The sequence below is a fragment of the Carcharhinus amblyrhynchos genome, chromosome 27 (assembly GCF_965287045.1).
Source record: "Carcharhinus amblyrhynchos chromosome 27, sCarAmb.v2.hapA, whole genome shotgun sequence".
NCBI lineage: Eukaryota > Metazoa > Chordata > Chondrichthyes > Carcharhiniformes > Carcharhinidae > Carcharhinus > Carcharhinus amblyrhynchos.
Window position 1 is genome coordinate 4,686,904 of NC_137350.1, and position 24,810 is coordinate 4,711,713.

Genomic DNA, 24,810 nt, shown 5'->3' on the forward strand with positions numbered 1-24,810 from the left:
CATTTAAGTTATGAGACTTGTTATCAGATCAGCCACGAGGCCGAAGGGGCTGGATGGCCTACTCCTGATTCTTGTTTGTTTGACCCTATTTACAGTGCACTCTTCCACAAGTTTACACAAACATGCTCTTTCACTCTTTATTTGAAAGGTTCCTGCTAACACAGCTTCCACATTTTACCCTCCACCCTACGGGGCTTGAACCCTTTATTCCGGAGAGTAATGTGTGTGGATCAATTTTGTCATGTATATTTATAATCTTCAGTTCAGTCTTCCCAAACTCATCTCTTTTCCCAAGAAAACAGATTCAACTGCCTTAATCATCCCATAAAACTCACAAAAGGTGATTCTCTATAGCGGGATGGTGCAGACTTCGGTTCCCCATCACGGCCATGGATTTTAAGTATTGACATTGATAAATTCAGGCATTTCTTAAAAGCCACTAACAAGTATACGCAAGAAACCTGGCCCCAGGGTCCAACCTTGCACATTGCAATGTCATAACCAGCTCCATATTACCAATCATATCAACTAAGAAAGAAACCTTTTGACATCATCCTAACTGGTTTCAGATACTTACCCGCAAATCTACTTATTTAAAACATCACTTCGGGCCCTTTTCAATCTAAAAACCCAAGATACATGCTCCCTCCAGACTCCCAGCTCCCACACTTTACCAACACAAGGGATTACCTGTAATAAAGAAAACATCTCATTGGTGCAATAATCCAAGTTGATTCTGCGAACAGCCACTTGTTGACCAGTCCGTTTGTACCTCCCCAAGGTCACAGTCATAACGTCATTAAATCCTTTACCTGTGCACAAAGGACAAGCCATTTCACTCCTGGGGAAAAGCAGATTAGCTCAACATTGAATTTACATCTAATTTTACTGAAAACAACAGCATTTCACTCATTTTAGATTCCCATACGAATGGTAAATCCTTTGGGGGATGGTCCAAGGTTGATAGTATCATCTTTGGGGATTTTTTGTTCAGTTTCTTTGGCTAACCTCAAGCCAGTTGATTGTTTTCTCATGAACTGAGTCAGAAAACCATACATCCAACACCCATTCTAGGACTTGAATGAATAATCTAGACTAACACTCACTGCAATGCTGAAAGACATCCTGTCCTGTAGCAGACAAAATTCTAATATGACTTTATCCGCCTTTTCTAACAGACATTTGTAAGTTAGGGGGATTAGCCAGGGTAAAATGTATGGGGTCACAGGGATAGGGTATTATGGAGGGCTGGGAGGAATGCTCTTTTGGAGAGTCAATGCACACTCAATAGCCTCTTTCTGCACTGTAGGGATTCTGTTAACAATTATACATCACGATTTGAATAGGAGTTTTCCCAGTGTCCAAACAAAGAATCATCCTCCAAACATGTAGATTACATTGTTTAACCTTACTGTTGTTTGTTGAATTTAAAGTTTAAAAGTTTATTTATTAGTGTCACAAGTAGATTTACATTCACACTGCAATGAAGCTACTGTGAAAATCCCTTAGTCACTACACTCCGTCACCTGTTTGGGTACACGGAGGGAGAATTTAACATGGCCAATCAACCTAACCTGCACATCTTTGGATTTGGGAGGAAACTGGAACACCTGGAGAAAACTCACGCAAACACAGGGAGAACATGCAGACTCCGCACAGACAGTGACCCAAGCTGGGAATTGAACCTAAGCGCCTGGCACTGTGAGGCAGTAGTGCTAACCACAATGTCACTGTACAAATTTTGCTGTAAACATAACGGCTGCCAAGAATGCTTATGTACCTCACTTCCAAGTAATTCTGTGTATGTGAAATATTTGGAGGACACTGTTCACTGACATCATTAAGTGCTTTATAAATATTTAAATTTCTTTAATTTTCTTTTCAGTCGTGATAGCCAAGTGCAGAAAATAAAGAGAGGAAGGATTCTTTTGAGATTTTTGTTGTTGGCAATAGGGATAATTTGATGACAAGAGTTTGACATTTTGAATTTATTTGGTTCTGTATTCCAGAGTCTGCTACAGATGATTGATGTTGCACAGTCTCACTGGGTCACCAGCTTGTAAATATATACTTAGGTCCTGTGTCAATGAGTTGGTTAATTTTGTATGTTGTTCTGTTTTCGATATATTTCATGTCTGTTTTTCAGTTGTTTTGGTTTGCTTTTTTTTGGCCCAACAACTGTTCCCATGAGATTGGCTCTCAGCAGTGTCACCTGGGACATTAGTTGCACAAATTCTTTACCAATCAAAAAGCAAAGGGAATATCTTCTCATGTGGATTGAAATTACTGTTTCTGTTTGAGAAAGCATCTGTTGCTGTGGCCCCATATACTGAGACACGGTATAGCATTGTGTTTATTGACGTGGGATTGCAAAGTGTGTCAGAAAGCTCAAAACTCTCAGTATAGCACATTCCTAGTGAAGGCAGCTGACAATCTATAATAACCAATTCACTAACTGAAGCACATTTTGGGGATTCAATGTGATAAAGTGATACATTATGGGACCTGGGTTCAATTCCCGGCTCAAGTCACTGTCTGTGTGGAGTTTGCACATTCTCCTCGTGTCTGTATGGGTTTCCTCCGGGTGCTCCAGTTTTCTGCCACAGTCCAAAAGGTGTGTGGGTCAGGCTGCTTGGCCATGCTTAAAAAAATTGCCCCTTAGTGTCTTGAGATGCGTAGGTTAGAGGGATTAGTGGGTAAAAATGAAGGGATATAGGGGTAGAGCCTGGGTGGGATTGTGTTCGAAGCAGACTCGATGGGCCAAAGGGCCTCTTTCTGCACTGTACGGTTTCTATGATTCTGTGATTATCCATTATTTCCCACAATAACTGGATTGTTGTCTTCTAAAGGTTTTTCATGTTTTACCTGCAGCTCCTGTTTCTGCACCCTCTCATTCATGTTGTTTTCACAATCCTACAAAGTGAGGGTCTTTTGTCTTCTAAATTGTTAATTTGGAAGCTGGAGAAAAGGACAGCTTTTATTGTCTTGTTCTTGGAAAGGGGAGCTACCTTCTTGAACTGCTGCAGAGTATGTGTTGTAGATACACTTCCAGTGCTGTTAGGTAGAGAGCTGTGGGATTTTAACCCAGTGACAGTGAAAGAATACAGATATACACCCAAGTTGATAACTTAGCAATTGTGGGGTTAGAAAGATCTGCACAGATTTCAAAAATATAGTTTGATGGCCAAATTCCATTTAGTATTTTATGTAGAATGAATGGGAGCCATTTTTGCAATAGGCTACAGTGGTGTGAGATCCCAAGTTGGCAAGGGGTCCTAGGCTGGTCCAGTTTGTTACAATGTAAATAAGTAATGTTGAGCTGAATTCATCAAAAATTTCAACCAGAATGGAAAATGGGAAAAAAACACTTTTTGGTTCAAAACGTTCCCATTTATTCGAAGTAAAATATTTGGCAGCACTTGTTGATTTTATTAACATTATCTTGATTCCCTCACATTGGCTCTTCCTCTCCCAAGTTGTCACTGACAGGGAACAGCATCCATGTGGCTCCCTGGGAAAAACAGGGACAAGACTTCATACTGGCCTTGAGATTTCTTGGATCTGACCCCTCTTTTGTGAATTTTTATCATAGATTGTGGGCATCACTGACTGTGCCAGAGCAGGTTAAAGACAGCAGGAGCATAAATGAACCAGATGGGTTTTTATGACAATCGACAACGATTTCCTAGTCATTAGACTTTTAATGCCAGATTTCTGTGGCATTCACATTTTATCATCTGCTGTGGTGGCATTCAAACCCAGTCCCCAGATCATTATCCTGGGGATTACTATTCCAGCGATAATTCTGCTATATCACTACCTCTAGTGATGGTTGCCCAGAGACCGTAAACCTCTCCTGGGAAATCAGTGAATTTTTTCCATTCCCTGCTAGAGTCAAATTTTTGACCAATTTCATATCACCAAGTAGATCATCAGCTGAGTCTTTTTCATGCAGTCTCCTGCAACTCAGTCACAGAATATTGGGAGGTGATATCACTGACCCACAGGAGGGTAAAGACAAGCAGGGGGTCTATGGATGTTTTTAGAAAAACTCATCATGCATATCTTTCTGCTCTACGTAATGGAAATTCTTCTTCCATTTTCCATTCCCTTTGAACATTTGGAGGTTTGAGATTTTGGCAATGGTTTAGGTGTTCTGGAAGGTGCTAGCTTCATTTTGCAGACTTGACTGAATCTCAAATGTAGATCAGTGAGTATCAGAATGTGCCATTACTCTTCTGCGACCTCTATCACTAAGAAGGAAGACCAGCAATTTTGTGGGACCACCTCCCTCTCAAAGTCACATACAAGCTTAATTTGTCACTATTCTTTTATTCTCTGGAATTCACTGCCAAAAGATATTACATCACATAGAATTATACAGACTTTATAGCACGAAATTGAATGTTTGACCCAGTTTGGCTTTGCCAGTGTTAAGGCTACCTATAAAGGAGAGGCAAAGAGGGGTAGGAGAAGACTTGGAATAAATAACTTATCGACATTAACTGTAACAATTTGTAATTTCTATAATTGTACATTACGATACCATTTGACATAGAGTCACGTGTGTTTTGGGATAGATTACCAAAAAAAAATCAGCCAAAGAATAAGTTTTAAGAATGTCAAAGGAGGAAAGAGAGATGTTTAGGGAGAGAATTTCAAAGTTTGGGGCTTTTGTTAGCTGAAGGCACGGCTGCTAACAGAGCAGTTAAAACTAGGAATGGTCAAGAGACCAGGAATGGAGTTTAAAAAAAATGAGAGGTGGTCTTATTGAAACATAAGATCTTGAGAGGATTTGATAAGGTACATACTGGGAGGATATTTTCACTTGTGGGAGACTACAACCAGGGGATACAGTTTAAGAATAGAGGCCTACCTTTCAGACCAAGATAAAAGGATAATCTCGCTCTCTCACTCAAAGGGTCATTAATATCTGGAATTCTCCCAGAATACTGTGGAGGCTGGGTCATTGAATTTATTCAAGGGAGATTTAGATAGGTTTTTGCTAGACAAGGGAGTTAAGGGTTATGAGGGAAGGGGAGGACAAACGGCAAAGTGGAATTGATACAAGCAGATCAGCCAGGACCTTATTGTAGGATAAGCAGGCTCAAAGAGCTGAATAGCCTACTCCTGCTCCCAAGTCTTACACTATGAAGGTGGAAACAGGAAGACTCATCAATGGTGCAGATTTTTGGTAGGAAACTCATTTTAGATCAAATATCAAGGGTACAAACAATCTGACTCATCCTCAGATGTCAGGGAGAATACTGGAAGCATGGCCAGGACAGAATTTGTGGCAGGAACCAAAACAACAGAGAAAGGTTTTAATGATTCAGTAATCAATATCAGACAAGGAGTACGATAGCTTTAAGAGGTGGTGGTGATGGGATAGAGCTTATTAGTAACCGTTTTATATTTGTGGCCTTAGAATTGGACCCTCTCACAAATGGAATTTATCGCCACAGCCCCCCCCCATCAAACCCTATCAAAATTCCAAAGAATTCTTTCGGTTCACCCATCAGTAATTTCCTCTGTACAGAAAGCCCGTCTTTGTTAATTACCTTCACCACATGAAGAGCATTGGCTGAGGATGGACAATAAATGCCAGAATTGCTTTGCTACAGGGATTAAAAGATGCTGCATGGTGTTCAGACAAGTTTGTTCATTGTTATATTCTTTGTAACCTGTGTCCAGTTTCTAACTGACAGATAAGTCAGACACGTTGGTCACTTTATCCCCACCATATTTCAGTACCAGGGAGGAAGGAGGCAGGAAAGGAAGACTTCAGCTTTCCAATCTTCATGTCCATTTTTGGATTGGTGGGGTCCACTTCATTAACTTCTCATTATGCTGGGATATTAATGATATATGTCATTGTCTGTAATTGCCATGCGATAGTGAAGTATCAGTTGCAGAGCTTATCTGGAAGCACTTACTGAGGGTTTACCAATCAACACAATGTTTGACACAGTCACACACACACACAGCATTTGTATGCAGGATTGGATCAAAAACTAAAACCTGGAGCACATATCCATTCGAAAAAGAATGCAAGTTATACACATGCATGAACATGCACGCATACATTACCTATTGCAGTCAGCAGCTCATAGGAACTACTGTCTGCTGGGAAGCTGCTCACGGTATCCCACTTCTGGGGAGTGGTACTATTTTCCGATGGGTGTTCATCTGGCTGAGGGAGGAAAGAAACAGAGCATGGGTATTGTAGCAGAGTGGTGAATGAACAGCTTGGTGCGATCAGCAGTGAGACTCTCTGCCAGCTAGCAGGTCAGCTGAGCAATTCAACCTCAAATGTTTGATCTGTTAATCAAGCTATTTTTGTGATAAAACTGTCTTCATCCTCTCCAATTCACGTCGCCTTTAACATCACAGCACTAGCAGAGTTCCAAACAATAAAGCAGGCAAATCAAATTTACAATGAATATCTCTGAAACCAGCTACTCCGATTTCTCCCTCTCTCACAGATAGTTCCGGCAGCCAGTGGTGCACAATACACAGCAATTTAATATCAGAGCAGGAGACATAAAAACAAGCAGAGACTTAAAAGTCAACAGCAGCAGTAAGGATTGAGATCAAAAGGGATAAGACTTCATTTAAATGTCAACAGCAAGCAGGAATGGGCAGGGTAAGCTGACAAGGAAAGCATCTGTGTACAACAGATAATACAAAGGTGAGAATTTCAATGGGATAAGTTACCACAGAATCATAGAATAATACAGCACAGGAGACAGCCATCGAGTCTGTGTTAGCATTTTCGAACAGCAATCCCGTTGGTCCCACTCCCCTGCTCTTTCTCTGCAAAAGTTACATTTTTTCCCTCCAAGTATTTGTCTTTGGAAAGCTATTATTAAATCTGTTTCCACCATCTTATGAAACAGCATGCTGAAAATCCTAACCATTCATATGCTAAGGGATTCTCCCTGGTTCATCACCCAGAATCTATACCTCTGGCTATTGGTCATTCAGCCCTGGAAAATAGCTTTGCTTCACTAAACCCTACATGATTTTAAATATCTCTATCATATTACCTCTTAACTCTCACTAGCCTAAGCAGAAATACCTCACCTAGTCTAGCCATGAAGCTGTAAGCCTTCATCCTTGAACCATTCCAGTACATCTCTTCCATACGCTCTCCAAAGCCTTTGAGTTCTTACTAAAGTGTGGTGTCCAAAGTTGAACAATATTCCAAATTGGACCAAACTCTTTATTACATAGCATGATTTCCAGGTTTCTTTACTCTATGCCTCAATAAAATCCAAGATGCTTTTGGTTTTTTTTTAGCTGTTTTGTTAATCAGTTTCATCATCTTCAAAGATGGTGCACAAGTGTTCCCAGATCGCTCTTATTGCCCTTCAAGTTGCATCATTTATCATGCACTCTCTGCTCATTCTTCCTCCCAAGATATAGCATTTCACGCACTGAATTTCATCTGTCATGTTTCCAAACATTCCATGAGCCGTCTACATCCTTTTGAAGTCTATTACTATCTTCCTTACTGTTTACCATATTTTTAAATCTTACATAAATTTTAAAATTGTACTCTGTGCCCTGAAATCCAAGTCAGTAATTCTATCAAAAACAGGAGCAGTCCCAATACTGAACCTTGGAGAACTTAACTTCAACACAAATTCCCTCCAGTCCAACAAAAGCCATACACCGCAACATTGTGCTATCCACTGTTCAACCAACTTTGTATCTACTGCCATTTTTATCCCATCAGCTTCAATTTTGCTAACAATGGCTTATGAAAGCTCTTATGCAAAACATCATCATTATAAAGGAAAGGTCATTGAGAAGAAATTTGTTGCGTTTTGGAGAGAAGAGATGATTGAAGGCAATGGCAAGGGATTGGATGGGTTGATTGCCAAGAAAAAGCCAGGTTTTCTGGGTCTAATTGCTATTTGGTAGAATCGAAACAGCACAAAAGTGTTTGCTTTCTGCTTTCTACCCCCATTCCCCCAACCTTTCCATTTTGTCCTACTTTTTCTTTTTTTTCCTAGTCAGAAAACTTTCATAGATATTGGAATATAAGTTAACCTTTAAAGCTTCCAAAAATGAAATATAAAGTGAATCATTGGTCTGGGTGGTCACCATCGTACAATGTGAAAAAACCTTGTCATTTGAATAAATGTGGCTTGGTTTATTGAACACACTTCATTACTTGCACAAAGATACTATCATCACAATGAAAGCAGAGTCCATTAAACTCATATTTGGCATCCAACACAGCAAAATTTATTGAAGTATGAATATTTCTCATCAGTATTTACTGTTGAGAAAAGCATAAATGTTAGGGAACTTGGGGAAATAAATAGTGATGTCTTGAGCAGCATACATATTACAGAGGTGCTGGAAGTCTTAAAGTGCAACAAGGTAGATAAATCCCCAGGACCTGATGAAGTATACCCCAGGACATTGTGGGAGGCTAGGGAGGAAAATGTGGGTCCCCTAGCTGAGATATTTGAATCATCGATAGTCGCGGGTGAGGTGCCTGAAGATTGGAGAAGTGTCAAATGTTGTGCCCTTGTTTAAAAAGAGCTGCAGGGAAAAGCCTGGGAACTACAGGCTTCACAGAACCTCACATCTGTGGTGGGTAAATTGTTGGAAGGTATTTTGAGAGACAGGATCTACAGACATTTAGAGATGCAAGGACTGATTAGGGACAGTCAACATGGTTTTGTGAGTGGAAAATCATGTCTCACAAATTTAATTGAGTTTTTTGAAGGGGTAACCAAGGTGGTAGATGAGGGCATGCAGATGATGTTGTCTACATGGACTTTAGCAAGGCCTTTTGACAAGGTACTGCATGGTAGGTTGTTGCATAAGTTTAAATCTCAAGATCCAGGGTGAGGTAGACAAATGGATACAAAATTGGCTTCCTGACAGAAGCCAGAGAGTGGTTGTAGAGAGTTTTTCAAACAGGAGGCCTGTGACCAGCAGTGTGCCTCAGGGATCAGTGCTGGGCCCACTGTTATTTGTCATTTATATTAATGATTTGGATGAGAATATAGGGGGCATGGTTAGTAAGTTTGCAGATAACACCAAAATTGGTGGCATAATGGACAGTGAAGTTGTCCCCAGTTGCAATAGGATCTTGATCAATTGGGCCAGTGGGCTGACAAATGGCAGATGGAGTTTCATTTCGACAAATGCGAGGTGATGCATTTTGGTATATTGAACCAAGGTAGGACTTACTCAGTTAATGGTAGGGGGTTGGGGAGAGTTACAGAACAAAGAGATCTAGTGGGTACACGTTCATAGCTCCTTGAAAGTGGAGTCACAGGTGGACAGAGTGGTGAAGAAGGCATTCGGCATGCTTGGTTTCATCGGTCAGAACACTGAATATAGGAGTTGGGACATCTTGTTGAAGCTGTACAAGACATTGTTAAGACTACACTTGGAAGACTGTGTGCGATTCTGGTCACCCTATTATAGAAAGGATATTATTAAACTAGAAAGAGTAGTAGAGGTGGGTACAATTTTATCTTTTAAAAAGCATTTAGATAGTTACATGGGTAAGATGGGTATAGAGGGATATGGGCCAAATGTGGGCAACTGGGGTTAGCTTAGGGGTTTTAAAAAAAAGGGTGGCATGGATAAGTTGGGCTGAAGGGCCTGCTTCCATGCTGTAAATATCTATGACTCTATGAGTCACTTTGGCAGTGGATCCAATATGGTACTTTCAGTTTCAAAATCCTCACTCCATAACAAATCATCTTCCTCTTCATCCACTGAATTGGATATTCTGCATTTTTGATCAATCTAATGACAGTTTGTGCATTAATAGCATCCAATAATTTAATGATTAAAAACTACACAAAGCATCAAGTGGGGAAGCGTGCATATTTCCAGTCTTTGTGATGTTCTTTCCTCTGTCAACCATCCATTTATTTGATTTGGGACGAACATAATCCTTAGAGGGGAAAGCTCCTTCCTATCCCTCTGTGCCCCTCAATTTTTACACCTCAACCAGGTCCCCCCCGACTTTTCTGCTCCAAGGAAAAGGACCCCAACCTATCCAGTCTCTGTTGATAGCTGAAATGCTCCAGCCCAGGCAGCATTCTGGTGAATCTCCTCTGCACTCTCTCTAGCGCAATCACATCCTTCCTGTAGTGTGGTGACCAGAACTGCACAGTACTCCAGCTGTGGCCTTATTTTGTACAGCTTCATCATAACCTCCCTGCTCTTGTATTCAACGCCTTGATTAAAGGCAAGTATACCATATGCTTTCTTAATCCTGTCTACTCGTCCTGTTGTCTTGGGATTTGTGGACACACACACCAAAGTCCCTCTGATCTTTGTACCATCTATTCCATATTGCCTTTCCTTGTTAGTACTCCCAATTGCATCACCTCACACTTTCCAGGGTTAAATTGCATTTGCCACTTCTGCCCATCTAATCAGCTTGTCCATGTCATCTTGTACTCTAAGGCTTTCCTCCTCATTATTTACCACACCACCAATTTTTGTCATCTGTGAACTTACTTATCATACCTCCTACATTCATATCCAGATCATTTATGCATACAACAAACAGCAAGGGACCCAGCACTGATCCCTGAGGAACACCACTGGTCACAGGCTTTCAGTCACAAAAAAAACCTTGGACCATCACCCTGTGCCTCCTGCCACTAAGCCAATTTTGGATCCAATTTGCCAAATTGCCCTGGATCCCATGGGCTCTCACCTTATTTATCAGTCCCCCATGTGGAACTTTGTCAAAAAACTTATCGAAGTCCATATAGACTACATCAACTGCACTGCCCTCATCTATACATTTAGTCACCTCTTTGAAAAATGCAATTAAATTTGTAAGATATGATCTCCCTTTGACAAAACCATGTTGACTACCCTTGATTAATCCTTAATTCCTCAAGTGGAGACAAACCATGTCCCTCAGAATTTTAAAAATTTATTTCCCTATCTCTGAGGTTAGATTCACTGCCTGTAATTACCTGGTTTTCCCCTACTTCCCTCCTTGAACATAAGAACATAAGAAATAGGAGCAGGAGTAGGCCATCCAGCCCTTCGAGCCTGCCCCGCCATTCAATGAGGCCACATTAGATGTTCTCCAGTCCTCTGGCATCTCTCAAATAAATCGGTTGGACTAAAACCTGGTGTTGTCAGACTTTTTACTGTATCTCTCCAGTGGCCAGGGAAAATTCAAAAATCATTGCCAGTGCCGCTGCAATCTCTGCCTTTGCCTCCCATTGAAACCTTGGCTACATCTCACCTGGATCTGAGGATTTAACTACTTTTAGGCCCATTAAAACTTCCCCTCTTTCAATGTTGTTATTCAAGTAAATCACAATGTCCCTCCTTGATTTCTATACCAACATTATCCTTCTTCATAGTGAACATAGATGAAAAGTACTCATTTAAAACCTCATCTATCCCACACAAATTGCCATGTTGGTCACTAATGGGCCCTATTCTTTCCCCAGTAATGCTCCTGTACTTAATATACTTATAAAATAACTTTGGATTTTCTTTTATTTTACCCATCAGTGCATTTTCATGCCCCCACTTTGCTCTCCTAATTTCTTTATTATGTAATCCCCTGTACTTTCTATACTCCTCTAGGGCTTCCAGTGTTTTGAGCCCTCAGTGACGACTGTATCCTCCCGCTGCAACTTCCTCCCCAGCACAAAGCAGATGTCCAGAATGCTGGCATCAGGCAGCCAACACAGCTGTCTGGCTCTCTGCTGCAGAGAACTGTCTATCTGCCTGACTATACTGTCCCAACTACCACTTTCCTATTAATTACATCCCACCCCACCAATTCCCCCTCACCCCTGAATGCCTTCCTGTACCATGTTCAGTTTGCTCATCCACCCAGCAACCACCACTTCAGGCTGAGAAAACCTCAAGTCTGTTAGAAAATTGTAAAGGCTGAGGGTCCTCCACATGCACCTTCTGGGCTCTCAAACCTGTCTTACACACCGTCCTGTCCCTGACCACAGATTAAGATCACCCTATCCTAAGAGGTGTGACTATCTCCTTGTACAAAGTGTCCAGGTAACGTTCCCCTTCCTGATACATCAGTGTCTACAGCTTAGCCGCCAGTTCAATGACTGAGCTGCAACTCCTCAAGCCACAGATACATAGGTGTCTCACATTTTGTAGTTGGGACACACCTGCCCTGCCTTTTTATTATGCATCAATTAGTAAACAAAGCTGCACCCAATAATTTTTACTACTGCTGGTAAATCTTACAATTACTAATAAATTACACAGGATTTGAAGGTAGACAAAATATTTACCAACCAATCACTAATCTGTTTCTCTTTGACATTACACGCATCTCTTGGAATGTGGCTACTCCAGAGCCACAGGTTGGACTGGATTGGACAGTTCATCCGTGTGGTGGCTACTGCTTCTGGGTCATTTTGCTCTTGTGACTCCAAGTTGAGCTTTAAACAGTGTTTTACAAAGGTTCGCCATTACTTCCTTCAATTTTTATTCTATCTATATTCAGAACCCAGGATCCCATATGCCTTAATCAATCACTTTCTCAATCTGCCTGTCAGCTTCACTGACTTGTGTGCATATATTCCTCAGGTCCCTCTATTTTCCTGTATCCACTGATGTGCATTCTGTATTTTACATTTTCTTCTCATTCTTCCCTCGAAAATGCATCACTTCCCACTCCTCGACATTAAACTTCATCGCCTGTGTCCATTCCACCAGTCTGTCTACATCCTCTTCAAGTCCATCACCACGGTCACAGTGGATTGTGACATATAAATTGATACAACATAGATGACATCGCAGTTCCCAGCACCAAAACCATGTTTAATCTATACTCCGTATGCAGGCTAACCTCCAGTTTTCAGCTGATAAAGGCATCTTTAGGATTCTCACCTTTAAGTCGGTTCATGGGATCAAGAAGGAGACATGGACTACGTTGCTATGATGTGCGGGAGTTTAAGAAATGCCCACACAAAGCAGAATGCACGTGGGGACTGAAAAACAGAAATGGATCCCCTGCGTCAACACTGAGCTCATATTTTATACTTGACATACAAGTTGAACGCCTATTTTTGGAAGCTTCAAAGGTCAACTTATACACTGTGATCCGTGGTAAGTCTGCCTTTTTGCTAATTCCAAGTTTTGGTTGTCTAAGTTTGAAATAATGCCTTGCACACCCAAGTCCATGTCATTAATCTTCATCAAGAAAAGCAGTGGTTCCAAAATTACCTCCTGCACTGTAAATAACTATACAAACCCATTGTGTACCTTCCTTTGGTTTCCTGACCCCGAGATTCTCCAATTTTTGTTAATAGCAAAAAATGACTTATTTTCAGCACAGTGGGTTTGATGTTATTGGGGTTCCTTCAATCAAGCACAGATCCAACTGCATGTCCACTGCTGCATGAACCTCCACTATGAGTCTATGGGACATTTAAACCACAACAAGGGTAGGATTTTGGCTTGTGTGGAATGTTGCTGATTCGAATGGATAATAATAAACATTGGATTACAAACAGATTCGTTTTTAAAGTAATTCTCTTGAATTAAGTGACCAATTTACTCTTCACATCTGCTTTGATGTCTTTGAGGATCTAGGCATCCCAGATGTCTCATTATCACTCAGGTATAGCTAGCTACCCCTGCCCCATCTGAAACTTCCAGAGACCTGGCTGCCCATTATGCAGCAATTGCACCCTTCACGTTGATGAACTAAATTTACTACCAACAGTATGATATATTATAAAGGGCTTCAGACACTCAGAAAATGCTTAATTATCAATGTAGCAAATTGGTCCCCATCCAATATTTTGGAGTATCTCTTCTGATACATCTATGCAATTACCATGTCAGCCCTACATTGAATTGTCATGGGTTCCCAGATCAGGAGTCAACAATATTGCAGCTTTTATTCAAACAACAATCAGTAAAAACAAATTAACATGACAGATGCAAATCTCACTCAAGTAAAGCAGCACATACAGAGACTGATGAATATGTGGACTTGCAATCAACAGAAGGTTGTGTCTGTAAAATCTTTAAGTAGAGAACTACAAACAGGTACTATATTAAACTATGAATATTACCACCATAGTAAAATACAGTAATTTTTGTGACAAAGACAAATCACAAACAATATTGAAAATTGCGGCACTTACCAATGGTAACATTATGAAATGCAGACACACTGCACAGCACACACAATACTCATGCTCCCAAGCATCATCTAGTCATCTCCTAACAGCATCTGGTCAAAGTAGGATGGACCCAGAAGTAGTTGTGACACCCCTCCTGACAAGCTAAGTGTACACTTGTACATTTGGGGTGGCACGGTAGCACAGTGGTTAGCACTGCCGCTTCACAGCTCCAGGGACCCGAGTCGATTCCCGGCTCGGGTCACTATCTGTGTGGAGCCTGCACATTCTCCTCACGTCTGCATGGGTTTCCTGCAGGTGCTCCGGTTTCCTCCCACAGTCCAAAAATGTGTGGGTTAGGTTAATTGGCCATACTAAAATTGCCCCTTAGTGTCCTAAAATGCGTAGGTTAGAGGGATTAGCAAGTAAAATGTGTAGGGATATGGGGGTAGGGCCTGAGTGGGATTGTGGTCAGTGCAGACTCGATGGGCCGTAGGGCCTCTTTCTGCACTGTAGGGTTCTATGATTCTTGAACAGGTTTCTGTGGTGTTTCATACTCATGTCCAGACAAGTCAGGACTTTAAAAGGAGAGAACAGTTAAAATAAGAAGGGTTTAAAATGGCTGGGCTGGCAGGTGGAAGAGAAATGTAAGGATCAGTCTTGCATTGCTACCCACAAACAGTTTCACCCATTGAGACAAGTTTGAATCTAATTTTTGTAAATGAAAGTTCCTAGCCATGTAGCAGCATGGAGGGTTTTTACATAGATGTTTGTAGATGGATTGCAATGTAAAGTATTAATCAATGCCTTAAAATGTCATTAAAGTGAAAGTCATTAAAATAAAAGTTAGTGTTTTGTCACTATGGTCACACTTTAATTGAATGGATTGTGAAGATCTGCCATAATGAAGTATCCACGCCAGCTTCACCGTCACACAGAGTGCTACTCTGTCTCCGCTGACAATGTTTCAATGGTGACGAGCTGGCCATTGGGAAGTGAAATTCATCTGTATTTTTCTCCATAAGCAATTGGCAAATCAGTGTCCAATTCCACATGCCAATCAGAACCTCAGTGTCTCACAATGAATACAGACATGTACCTGCTGCTCAGAGCTGCCCTCATCAGTAATGGTCTATAGAACAGTCAACTGTATTACCTTGTTGACCATTAGAGATAGATGGGATTTGTCACAGAGAGTGATATGCAGAGTGGAGCAAGGGCTCCCATCATTTGGCTTTACAAGTTGGTGAGCCACTGTTATCATCATGTTCCCTTTGCCACCCAATGTGAGAAGCTGTGTGTTTTGAAATTTGTTCCATGTGTATAAAATTACTAGGGGATGAAGTACAGCTATTATATTAAAATGTGCAATGGAGACCGTGAAAATAAATACTCAAAGATGAACAAAACTGAGGGGTTATGCGTAGCAGGGACAATTGAACAGGCTGAGACTCGCAGGTCTTCATGAAGAGGTACAATTAGGTAGACAAATAAATATTTCCACTCATGAAAAAGACCAAAACTTCAGGTCAATAAAGATGGTCACTAATAAATCCAATAAAGAATTCAGGAGAAACTTAGTCAGTGGTCAGAATGTTAGATTTGCTACCATATGAAGTATTTGAGATAATAACACAATGTAGCTTCCCCTGAAATACATCTAAGTACTATAAGAGAAAGGAATTGAAAGATATGTAAATGGGTTGAAATGAAGAGGAATGGAAAAAGGCTCTTGTGGGATGTTAACATAATCATAAACCTATGGCCTGTTTCTGTGCTGTAATTCTATGTAATGTCATTATCTTTCTAACACTAAACTGTACAGAAGTGGAATAAAAAGCAACTTTAATACAACACCACAAATTAAAATTCTCTTCAGCAATATATGGACATCACAGGAGAGCAAACTTTGCAAGGATGCAGTTACAGTGAAGCTAACTGCAACACAAAGCTACATACCACATTACACAAGGGCTCACATGCAATCAATATCACAACCTGTTGGTGCTCGGTACTCACCTTTTTGTGATACTCCGCCTGAGGACGCTCTGAAGTAAAGAAACTAAGTGTTGACTTTCAGTTGTGGGGCAGAACAATTGGCAAACAAGATTGGCAATGATTATAGCCAACATCTCAATCACAGAGTGCAGAATCACTGATTGCACCAAATCAAAGGGTAAGGTTGGCATTTTACAGCAAAACAGTATTTGGATGACAAGAAATTTCAGTCACTTTTATTACACCATCTGACATCTGCACAAAATTACAATCTTATAGTCACTTATTAAATTTCACACATATTACAGACTCCATAAAAATGCTACTGGAATATTGAGAACATCAATTTAGAATAATTCAACGACTGCATTTCACAGGAGTGGTCAGCAAAGGATCACAGCATACACCCCAAATAACAGGATTCTGATAAATACTATATACATTATATAACAGTGTTGTCCTCCCATGGGCTAAGATGATCATTTGGACAAAACAGTATTAGCCAGTGACTTGCTGTGTGCAACAAAGTGAATGGCATTAAAAAAATCTTACACATCAGACTGCTCAAGGACAGAGACAATAGTCTTCAAGTCATCAAAGACGAAATACTAATGTTGGATTTTAGAAGCCTGCAGACTGTAGGAGAGAGAGAAAAATAAGTGACAGAAGGAGTTGAGACTGTTTTAGATCTTGAGGATGCAAGAAACAAAGAATGTCCAAGTGTAGGATCAGTGGAAAAAAAAACAGAAGAAAGTACAGAACAGCTGAAGCCATCGTGGTACAGATCAAACAGATAAAAATGGGTCTGATGCAAGGAGAGGTCAAACGCTATGGGTCAGAATGGATTACGCAGATACAAATACACCAGACAGGTGGGGAAAGGCTCACTGATACTCACCCTCACCCTAACACATCACACGTCACTCGCCCTCACCCTAACATCACACATCGCTCGCCCTAACCCTAACATCATGGTAGTATGGTGGACACAGTGGTTAGCACTTCTGCCTCACAGCACCAGGGACCCAGGTTCGATTCCTGGCTTGGGTCACTGTCCGTGTGGAGTTTGCACGTTCTCCCTGTGTCTGCCTGGTTTTCCTCTGGGTGCTCCGGTTGCCTCCCACATTCTGAAAGACGTGCTGATTAGATACAATCACCCGACCAGGTGCCAGATTGTGGCAACCAAGGGAATTTCACAGCAACTTCAACGCAGTGTTAATATAACCCTTACTTGTGACTAATAAACTTTAACACCACGCCAGGCACCCCAACCCAATGTCACTCAGCCCAATCCCAACCCATGACCAAAAGTCACTCACCCCAACCATGACCAAACATCACTCACCCTAACCATAGCACAACATCACACTATCTCCTGGGGATATCAGAGAAAAAAAGCCTATGCCAGTTTTCCAGGAAAATTTCCAACAAACTCTAGGGCACCCAGAGGTATTGATGGAACACCTTAACGACAAAACCCTCCACCCACCACCCCCAGGAGGCCATGTAGCCCAAAGTGATTGTGCTGGCTCTTAGGTAGAGCAGTCTAATTAACCCCACTGCATTGCTTTTTTCTCATAGCCCTGTTACTTTTTTCCCCTTTAAGCTCTTATCCAATTTCTTTTTGAATGTTACAATGGATTCTGCTGTCATCATCCTTTCAGGCAGGGCATTCCAAATTACACCAACATCAAAATCACAATAGTCACAACACAGGCCATTCAACCAATAAGGTTCTGGCTCTGCGAATGATCAATTCACCTAGTGTCATTCCCCTGCCTTCTCCCAGTAACTGCACATCCTTTCTTTCCAAATAGTATTCCAATCCTTGCCTGAAAACCTCTTTTGGACCTGCCGCCATCACACTCCAAGGCAGGACATTCCAGGTCCTAACCGTTCGCTCCATGAAACTTTTTCACCATTGCTTCTTTCACGAATTATCTCTCAGTCCTTTCGGCAACTGGAATAGCTTCTCCCTTTGTATTCTGTCTACACCACTCGATTTTTAACAATCTGTTAAATCTCCCTGCAAACTTCTCTTCTCCAAATAGTCCCAACTTCTCCAAATCTCTGCAGCTAAAGTTCTTCATCTGTGGAACCATTCTTGTGAATCTTTTCTGCATTCTCTTCAACGCCTTCACATCTTTCCTAAAAGTGGAGCACCCAGAACTGGACGCAATACTCTAGCTAAAGCTGAACCAGTGTCCAAATGCAACCGTGTCTTTGATCCTGTACTCTTATGCTCCTATCCTAATCCATATTTGGATAATTAATGTCTCCCATTACAACAACTCTAGTTTTTGCACCCCTATGTAATTTCATTTTGGAGGGTCAAATTTAGGTGTGAATTATACTGCAAATGGCAGAACCCTTAGAACATGCACATACAGATGAATCTGAGTGTGCAGGTCCATAGTTCTCTGAATGAGGCAACACAGATGGCCAAGGTGATTAAGAAGGCACATGGCATGTCTGCCTTCATCAGCTGAGGCCTATTGTTGTCAAACTGGTAGAGGTCTACAAAATTATGAGAGGCATAAACAGGGTTGACAGTCAAAGGTTTTTTTTCCCCAAGGGAGGGAATGTCAATTACAAGGGGACACAGGTTGAAGGTGAGAGTGGGAAAGTTTGAGAGAGATGTGCAGGGGAAGTTTTTCATGCAGAAAGTGGTGGGTGCTTGGAACACGCTGCCAGAGGTGGTGATGGAAGCAGGCACATTAGCAACATTTAAGAGATATCTGATGGGTTGATGAATAGGGAGGGAATAGAAGGATATGGACCAAGGGCTGGAGGTTTTGTAGTTTAGTTAGAACATCATGACTGGTACAGGCTTGGAGGGCTGAAGGGCCTGTTCCTGTGTTGTACTTTTCTTTGTTCTTTGAATATTTCATACCCAATCCTGACCTCCTTTGAGTCAGGTCTCTGTTATAACCACAACATCATATTTTTGTGTAGCAATCTATGCCTGTAACTCACCAATCTTTTTACCACTGTATATTCACATACATGCACAATAACTAATGTAGGCTTCATTAATCTGAATCCACCTAACTTACTATTTCCTACTCTAATGCTATCTGCACCTCCCAGTATTCTGTTAACCTTGGTATTCCTCTCCAATATTATTTCCCAAATCTCAAATCACTGTCAAGTTAGCTTAAATCCTTCTCAACAGCACTAGCAATAGCAAGGAACTTAGTCATGGCACGGTTTAGTTGCAATCAATGCAACCTGTTCAGATCCCTTCCATCCAGAAATGGTCCCAATCTTCCAAATATCTAAAGCTCCCTCTTAAAGGTACTGTCTTTCCAGCCACACATTCATCTGCTTTATCCTCCCATTTCCATACTCACTTGCATGTGCTACTGGCAGTAATGTAGAGATCTATCAAATCTCCTGTCACTATTGTTGTTCCAGTATTCTTTGTGACTCCCTTGCAGATGAGTTTACCATACCATGGACATGGCTCAGGCACTGCTCCCCAGATGAACCATCACTTTAGAATCATAGGGTCCCTACAATGCGGAAGGAGGCCATTTGGCCCATCAAGCCTGTACTTACAACAATCACATCCAGACCCTATCCCACATATGTAACCCCACATATTTAGCCTACTAATACCTCTGACACTAAGGGGCAATTTAGCATGGCCAATGCACCTGACCCACACATCTTTGGACTGTGGAGGAAACCACATGCAGACATGGGGACCACATGCAAACTCCACACACTTCCATCTATCTTCAGAACTGAATGAGTGTGGGGTACATTCAGGGGACTTCTGCGCCATCTGCCCGTTTCTTCTCAACTATCTAGTCATCCATTTCCACTCTCTCTCATACTGTTATGACTGTAGGGTGATTACATCTATGAGTGTGCTTTCACAAAGCTCTCAACCTCATGGTTGCATCGCAGCAATAGCAGCTGCAACCTGGAGCTCAAGCTGCTGCAACTGATAGACCTACTTGAACATATGGTTACTGAGGACGCAGGAGGCATCTTGGAGTTCCCAAGTAGTAAAGGATGTGTACTCGAGATTGGAGCAGCAATGTCAATTCTGTATTTATTAAGTAATAAACCTTACTATTACTAATAAGCCTTGCTACGTAAAAAGATACGCCATCTTTCTTAATTATAGGAGGCTAATTGAACACTTTTCTTGAAATTAATGTTGTTAAAAAGAACATAAGAAATAGGAGCAGGAGTAGGCCATCTAGCCCCTCGAGCTTGCCCCGCCATTCAATAAGATCATGGCTGATCTGTCGTGTCTCAGTTCCACATTCCTGCCCTCTCCCCATAACCCTTAATCCCCTTGCCTATCAAAAACCTATCAACCCGTGTCTTAAAAATATTTAGCGAGGCAGCCTTCACCACTTCAACGGGCAGACAATTCCAGAGATTCACCACCCTTTGAGTGAAGAAGTTCCTCCTCAACTCCGTTCTAAACCGCCCCCCCTTTATCGTGAGGCTGTGCCCTCTAGTCCTACTGTCCTTTGAGCGGGAAGAGCCTCTCCACCTCTATCCTATCCATCCCATTCATCATCTTATATGTCTCAATGAGATCTCCCCTCATTCTTCTAAACTCTAATGAGTACAAGCCTAGTTTATTCAGCCTCTCCTCACAGTTCAACCCCCTCAACTCCGGTATCAGCCTAGTAAACCTCCTCTGCACTCCCTCCAAGGCCAAAATATCCTTACGTAAGTGCGGCGACCAAAACTGCACACAGTACTCCAGCTGCGGCCTCACCAATGCCCTATACAGCTGCAGCAAGACCTCCCTACTTTTATATTCAATCCCCCTTGCTACGAAGGCCAGCATCCCATTAGCCTTCCTGACCACCTGCTGCACCTGTAGGCTGGGTTTTTGCGACTCATGCACAAGGACTCCGAGGTCCCTCTGCACCGTCGCATGCCGCAGTTTTTCGCCATGTAAGTAATAGTCCTTCCTACCATTATTCCTACCAAAGTGGACAACCTCACATTTGCCAACATTAAATTCCATTTGCCAGTTCCTGGCCCATTCGCCCAGCCTATCTAGATCCTTCTGCAGACTCTCCACACCCTCCGCACAATTTGCCGTTCCACCAATCTTGGTGTCATCAGCAAATTTCGACACCATACACTTGGTTCCCTCCTCCAGATCATCTATATAAATGGTAAATAGCTGAGGCCCCAGCACCGACCCCTGGGGCACTCCACTAGTCACCAACTGCCAATCCGAAAAGCACCCATTGACCCCCAGTTGCAGAAGGCTAATTGAACCCCCAGTTAGTCTCCCAGTTGCTTAGGCTTGCTCTTTAAATAAAAGTTTCCTCATGTTTTTCATTATATTAAATGGGATACCAAATTTTTGCCACTAGAAAGTTTCTCCTTAATGACTCTAACATGCTCCATTATTTTGAACACTGCTACCAAAACTCAACTTTGTGCTCCAAGAACAATTCCAACTTCTCTGTACTCTCCTTGTAACTGAAGTCCCATATCCCTCATACCATTCTAGTAAACCACTTCCATGCTCTCTACACAGGTGTGATGCCCAGAAATGGGTGTGATGTTTAAGCTGATTTAGGTCAGTTCCTTGCTTTGTACTCCGTTTCTCTAACACAGGCAAAAGATTCAACATGCTGCGAGAACCTCTTTCTCAACTTGCCGCAAGATGAGTGTACACATCACACTTCTTTATCTGTGTCTCTTAAGATTGCATATCTTGTCTCACTTCACCTTCCTGCCAAAATGTATCATTTCACATTTCTCAGCATCAAGTTTTATCAACCACATTTCTGTCCATTTTATCACTTCATGCCTTCCTGATGTCTAATACACACCCAAGTTTTGTATCATTGACTGCAAAGTTTTAAATGTGTCCTGTATGCCCAAGTCCAGTTCATTAATATGCATCAAACAGTGGTTCCAATATGTATTCCCTGCATGGAACACTCTCCAGTCAGACAAAACCATTTACTAATACTTTCAGATTTCAGTCTCTTAGCTAAATTTATATTCATGTTGCTAGCGTGTGTTTAATCTCAATTTTGTTAACAGATCTATTTTATGTTACAACATCAACCGCACTACCCTTATCAACCCTCTCCATTCATCAAGAACTTGTTCATAGTTTGCCTTCTGCGCCTTCATTAGCCCCTAGATTTACAAATGCAAATTAATTTTATCCCAGATTACTGTCTCAGATTTTTAGCACTAGCCTTATTAGGCTGAGTGCTATATAGTCACTAGGTTTATCTCTCTCCCTCTTTTTAAAGCAAGGGTATATAACATTCAATCCTCTGGCACCATTTTCATAGTAAGAAGTCTCACAACACCAGGTTAAAGTCCAACAGGTTTATTTGGTAGCACAAGCCACAAGCTTTTAGAGCACTGCCTCTTTATCAGGCAAGTGGAAGTTCTGTTTACAGACAGACAGACACACAAGACATAAGGGCAGCGCTCTGAAAGCTTGTGGCTTTTGCTACCAAATAAACCTATTGGACTTCAACCTGGTGTTGTGAGGCTTCTTACTGTGCTTACACCAGTCCAATGCCAGCATCTCCACATCATGGCTAACATTTTCATATCCAAGGTTTGGAAGATCGTGGCCGGAACTGACAACGCGCGTCCTTACTTCCCTCAGTAACCTAGTATACCCCACCTGAACTGGGTGACCCTCCTACTTAGACAATTGCCAATCTTGCAGGCACTCCTATTTACTTTTATCCTTTTCAATATTGCTACTATTTTAATGCTACATTTGCAGCACCCTCTCTAGTGAAGACAAATGCAATGTATTTTCTCTCCATGTCTCATTTTCAGTCTATCGTTTACTATCTTTTTATGATTGATATGTTTATTAAAGATTTTTCTATCTCTTTTCTTGATGTGAAGATGCCAGCGTTGGACTGGGATGGGCACAGTAAGAAATCCCACAAGACCAGGTTACAGTCCAACAAGTTTATTTGGTATCATGAGCTTTCAGAGAGCTTCATCAGATGTGTGAAAAGTTGGGTTCACAAACAGGGCATATAAAGGCAAAGATATTGCAAGATAATGGTTGGAATGTGTGTCTTAATAGGCAATCGAGCCTTTACAGGTGCAGACAATGCGAGAGGTTTAATCACAGGTTAAAGAGATGTGAATTGTCTCAAGCCAGAACAGTTAGTAGGATTTTGCAAGCCCAGGCCAAATGGTAGCGGTTGCACGCAGTGTGACACGAATCCAAGATCCAGGCTGAGGCTGTCCTCATGCGTGCGGAACTTGGCTAGCAGTTTCTGCTCGCCGATTCTGTGTTGTCGTACGCCTTGAAGGCTGCCTTGGAGAATGCTTACTCGAGGATCGGAAGCTGAATGCTCTTGACTGCTGAAGTGTTCCCCGACAGGTAGGAAGCACTCCTGCCCGGTGATTGTGCAGTCTTTGTTTATATATGACCTGTTTGAGAGCCCAACTCTCCACTAACCTGATCTAGGAGCAGCGCTCCAAAAGCTCATGACACCAAATAACCTGCTGGACTTTAATCTGGTGTTGAGAGACTTCTTACCATTCTCTTTCCTGTTATTAACCTATTTCCATATTCTCCCTCTGCCCCATTTGTCTTTTTCAAAGATCTCCTCTGTACTTTATATTCAGCGTGAATCAATTTTAATCCATGTTCTCTTGTCGCAATGTTTATAATGATATTCTGAGATCTAATTTATCCGATTCCCAAAGTAACTTGATAGGAGCTTTGCTAAGCAATTTCTTCCTTATGTAAACATCCTGCTACCCTTTATCCTCCTTCATGGCTCAGGTAACCAATCCCATTTATCAACCTATTGTCTTCCTTAGTACTCCAGCTCTAGGATGTCCCCCTCCCTCACTCACAGTGTTATGTTGCCCAGAACAGCACACAGCACTTGAAATGAGAATAAATCAATGTTTAAGCAAGACAGAATTGGTTCATACATATGGCTTTGACAGACCATTAAGCAACAGTTGCCATAGATACCTAGGTAAAGGTACAGATAGGAGGTAAGGAGTAGGGTTGAAGATTGAGGGAATTTAAAAGAACGTTAGCTAGGACAAAGATAGAAAAGTAAACTGGGATTAGGCAAAGGGGATCCAAAACCACATTGGCATTATGGCCAGATAACCTGCACCAGAACAGCTATGATTAGTTAAATTATCAAAGTCTTGGATGAACATGTAGTTAAACTGAAGAAAATATTCACATTTTATATTACGTTGTAGCCTACAAAATTGTGGATTACCATCTAATTTCTCCAAGAGGCTGTAATTGAATACATTGTCATTCTGTGCACACGACTGGAATAGCATGACCTTACAGACAGTAGCAGCAGTGAGGGAGAGAAAGATCTGCCTTTACTCACTCCCGCAGTAAGAAATGGCATTGATCTGGATCACATCCTTTCTCTGTTCAAATTGGGTTGTGGCGTGTCGGCCCAGGAACCCTACGGGTCAAGAGATAAGCACCAGCCACGATTCCTATTCTCAGTCACTGTCCAGTGATCCCTGTTGAAAATGTGAGAATAGCCGGTGCAGACTGACTAAGCAGGCTTAGACTTGGGCAAGATAAGGAGCTGCTGATGCCTGGAGAACTAAACATGTTTAACGAAACCATTAACGAAATTCACTGCCATTTTTCTTCATGTGCCAAGGGACAAAGTGCAGTTAGTTTTCACAGATCCAAACACATTGC

At 41.6% G+C, this 24,810-nt stretch overlaps 1 protein-coding gene across 4 annotated transcripts in view; it reads right to left on the reverse strand.

The window, feature by feature from the left end:
• The window catches only part of strada (STE20 related adaptor alpha), an 88,276-nt gene that overhangs the window by 31,996 nt on the left and 31,470 nt on the right, over positions 1-24,810 (reverse strand). For 3 of the 4 annotated variants that reach the window (XM_080213591.1, XM_080213593.1, XM_080213592.1), the window contains exons 4-6: positions 16,146-16,174; positions 6,091-6,193; positions 691-812 (exon numbers count right to left, since the gene is read on the reverse strand). In XM_080213591.1, the coding sequence (XP_080069717.1) occupies positions 691-812; positions 6,091-6,193; positions 16,146-16,174 (254 nt within the window). The remainder of the gene's footprint in view (positions 1-690; positions 813-6,090; positions 6,194-16,145; positions 16,175-24,810) is intronic. The other variant, XM_080213594.1, reaches the window with a different exon arrangement.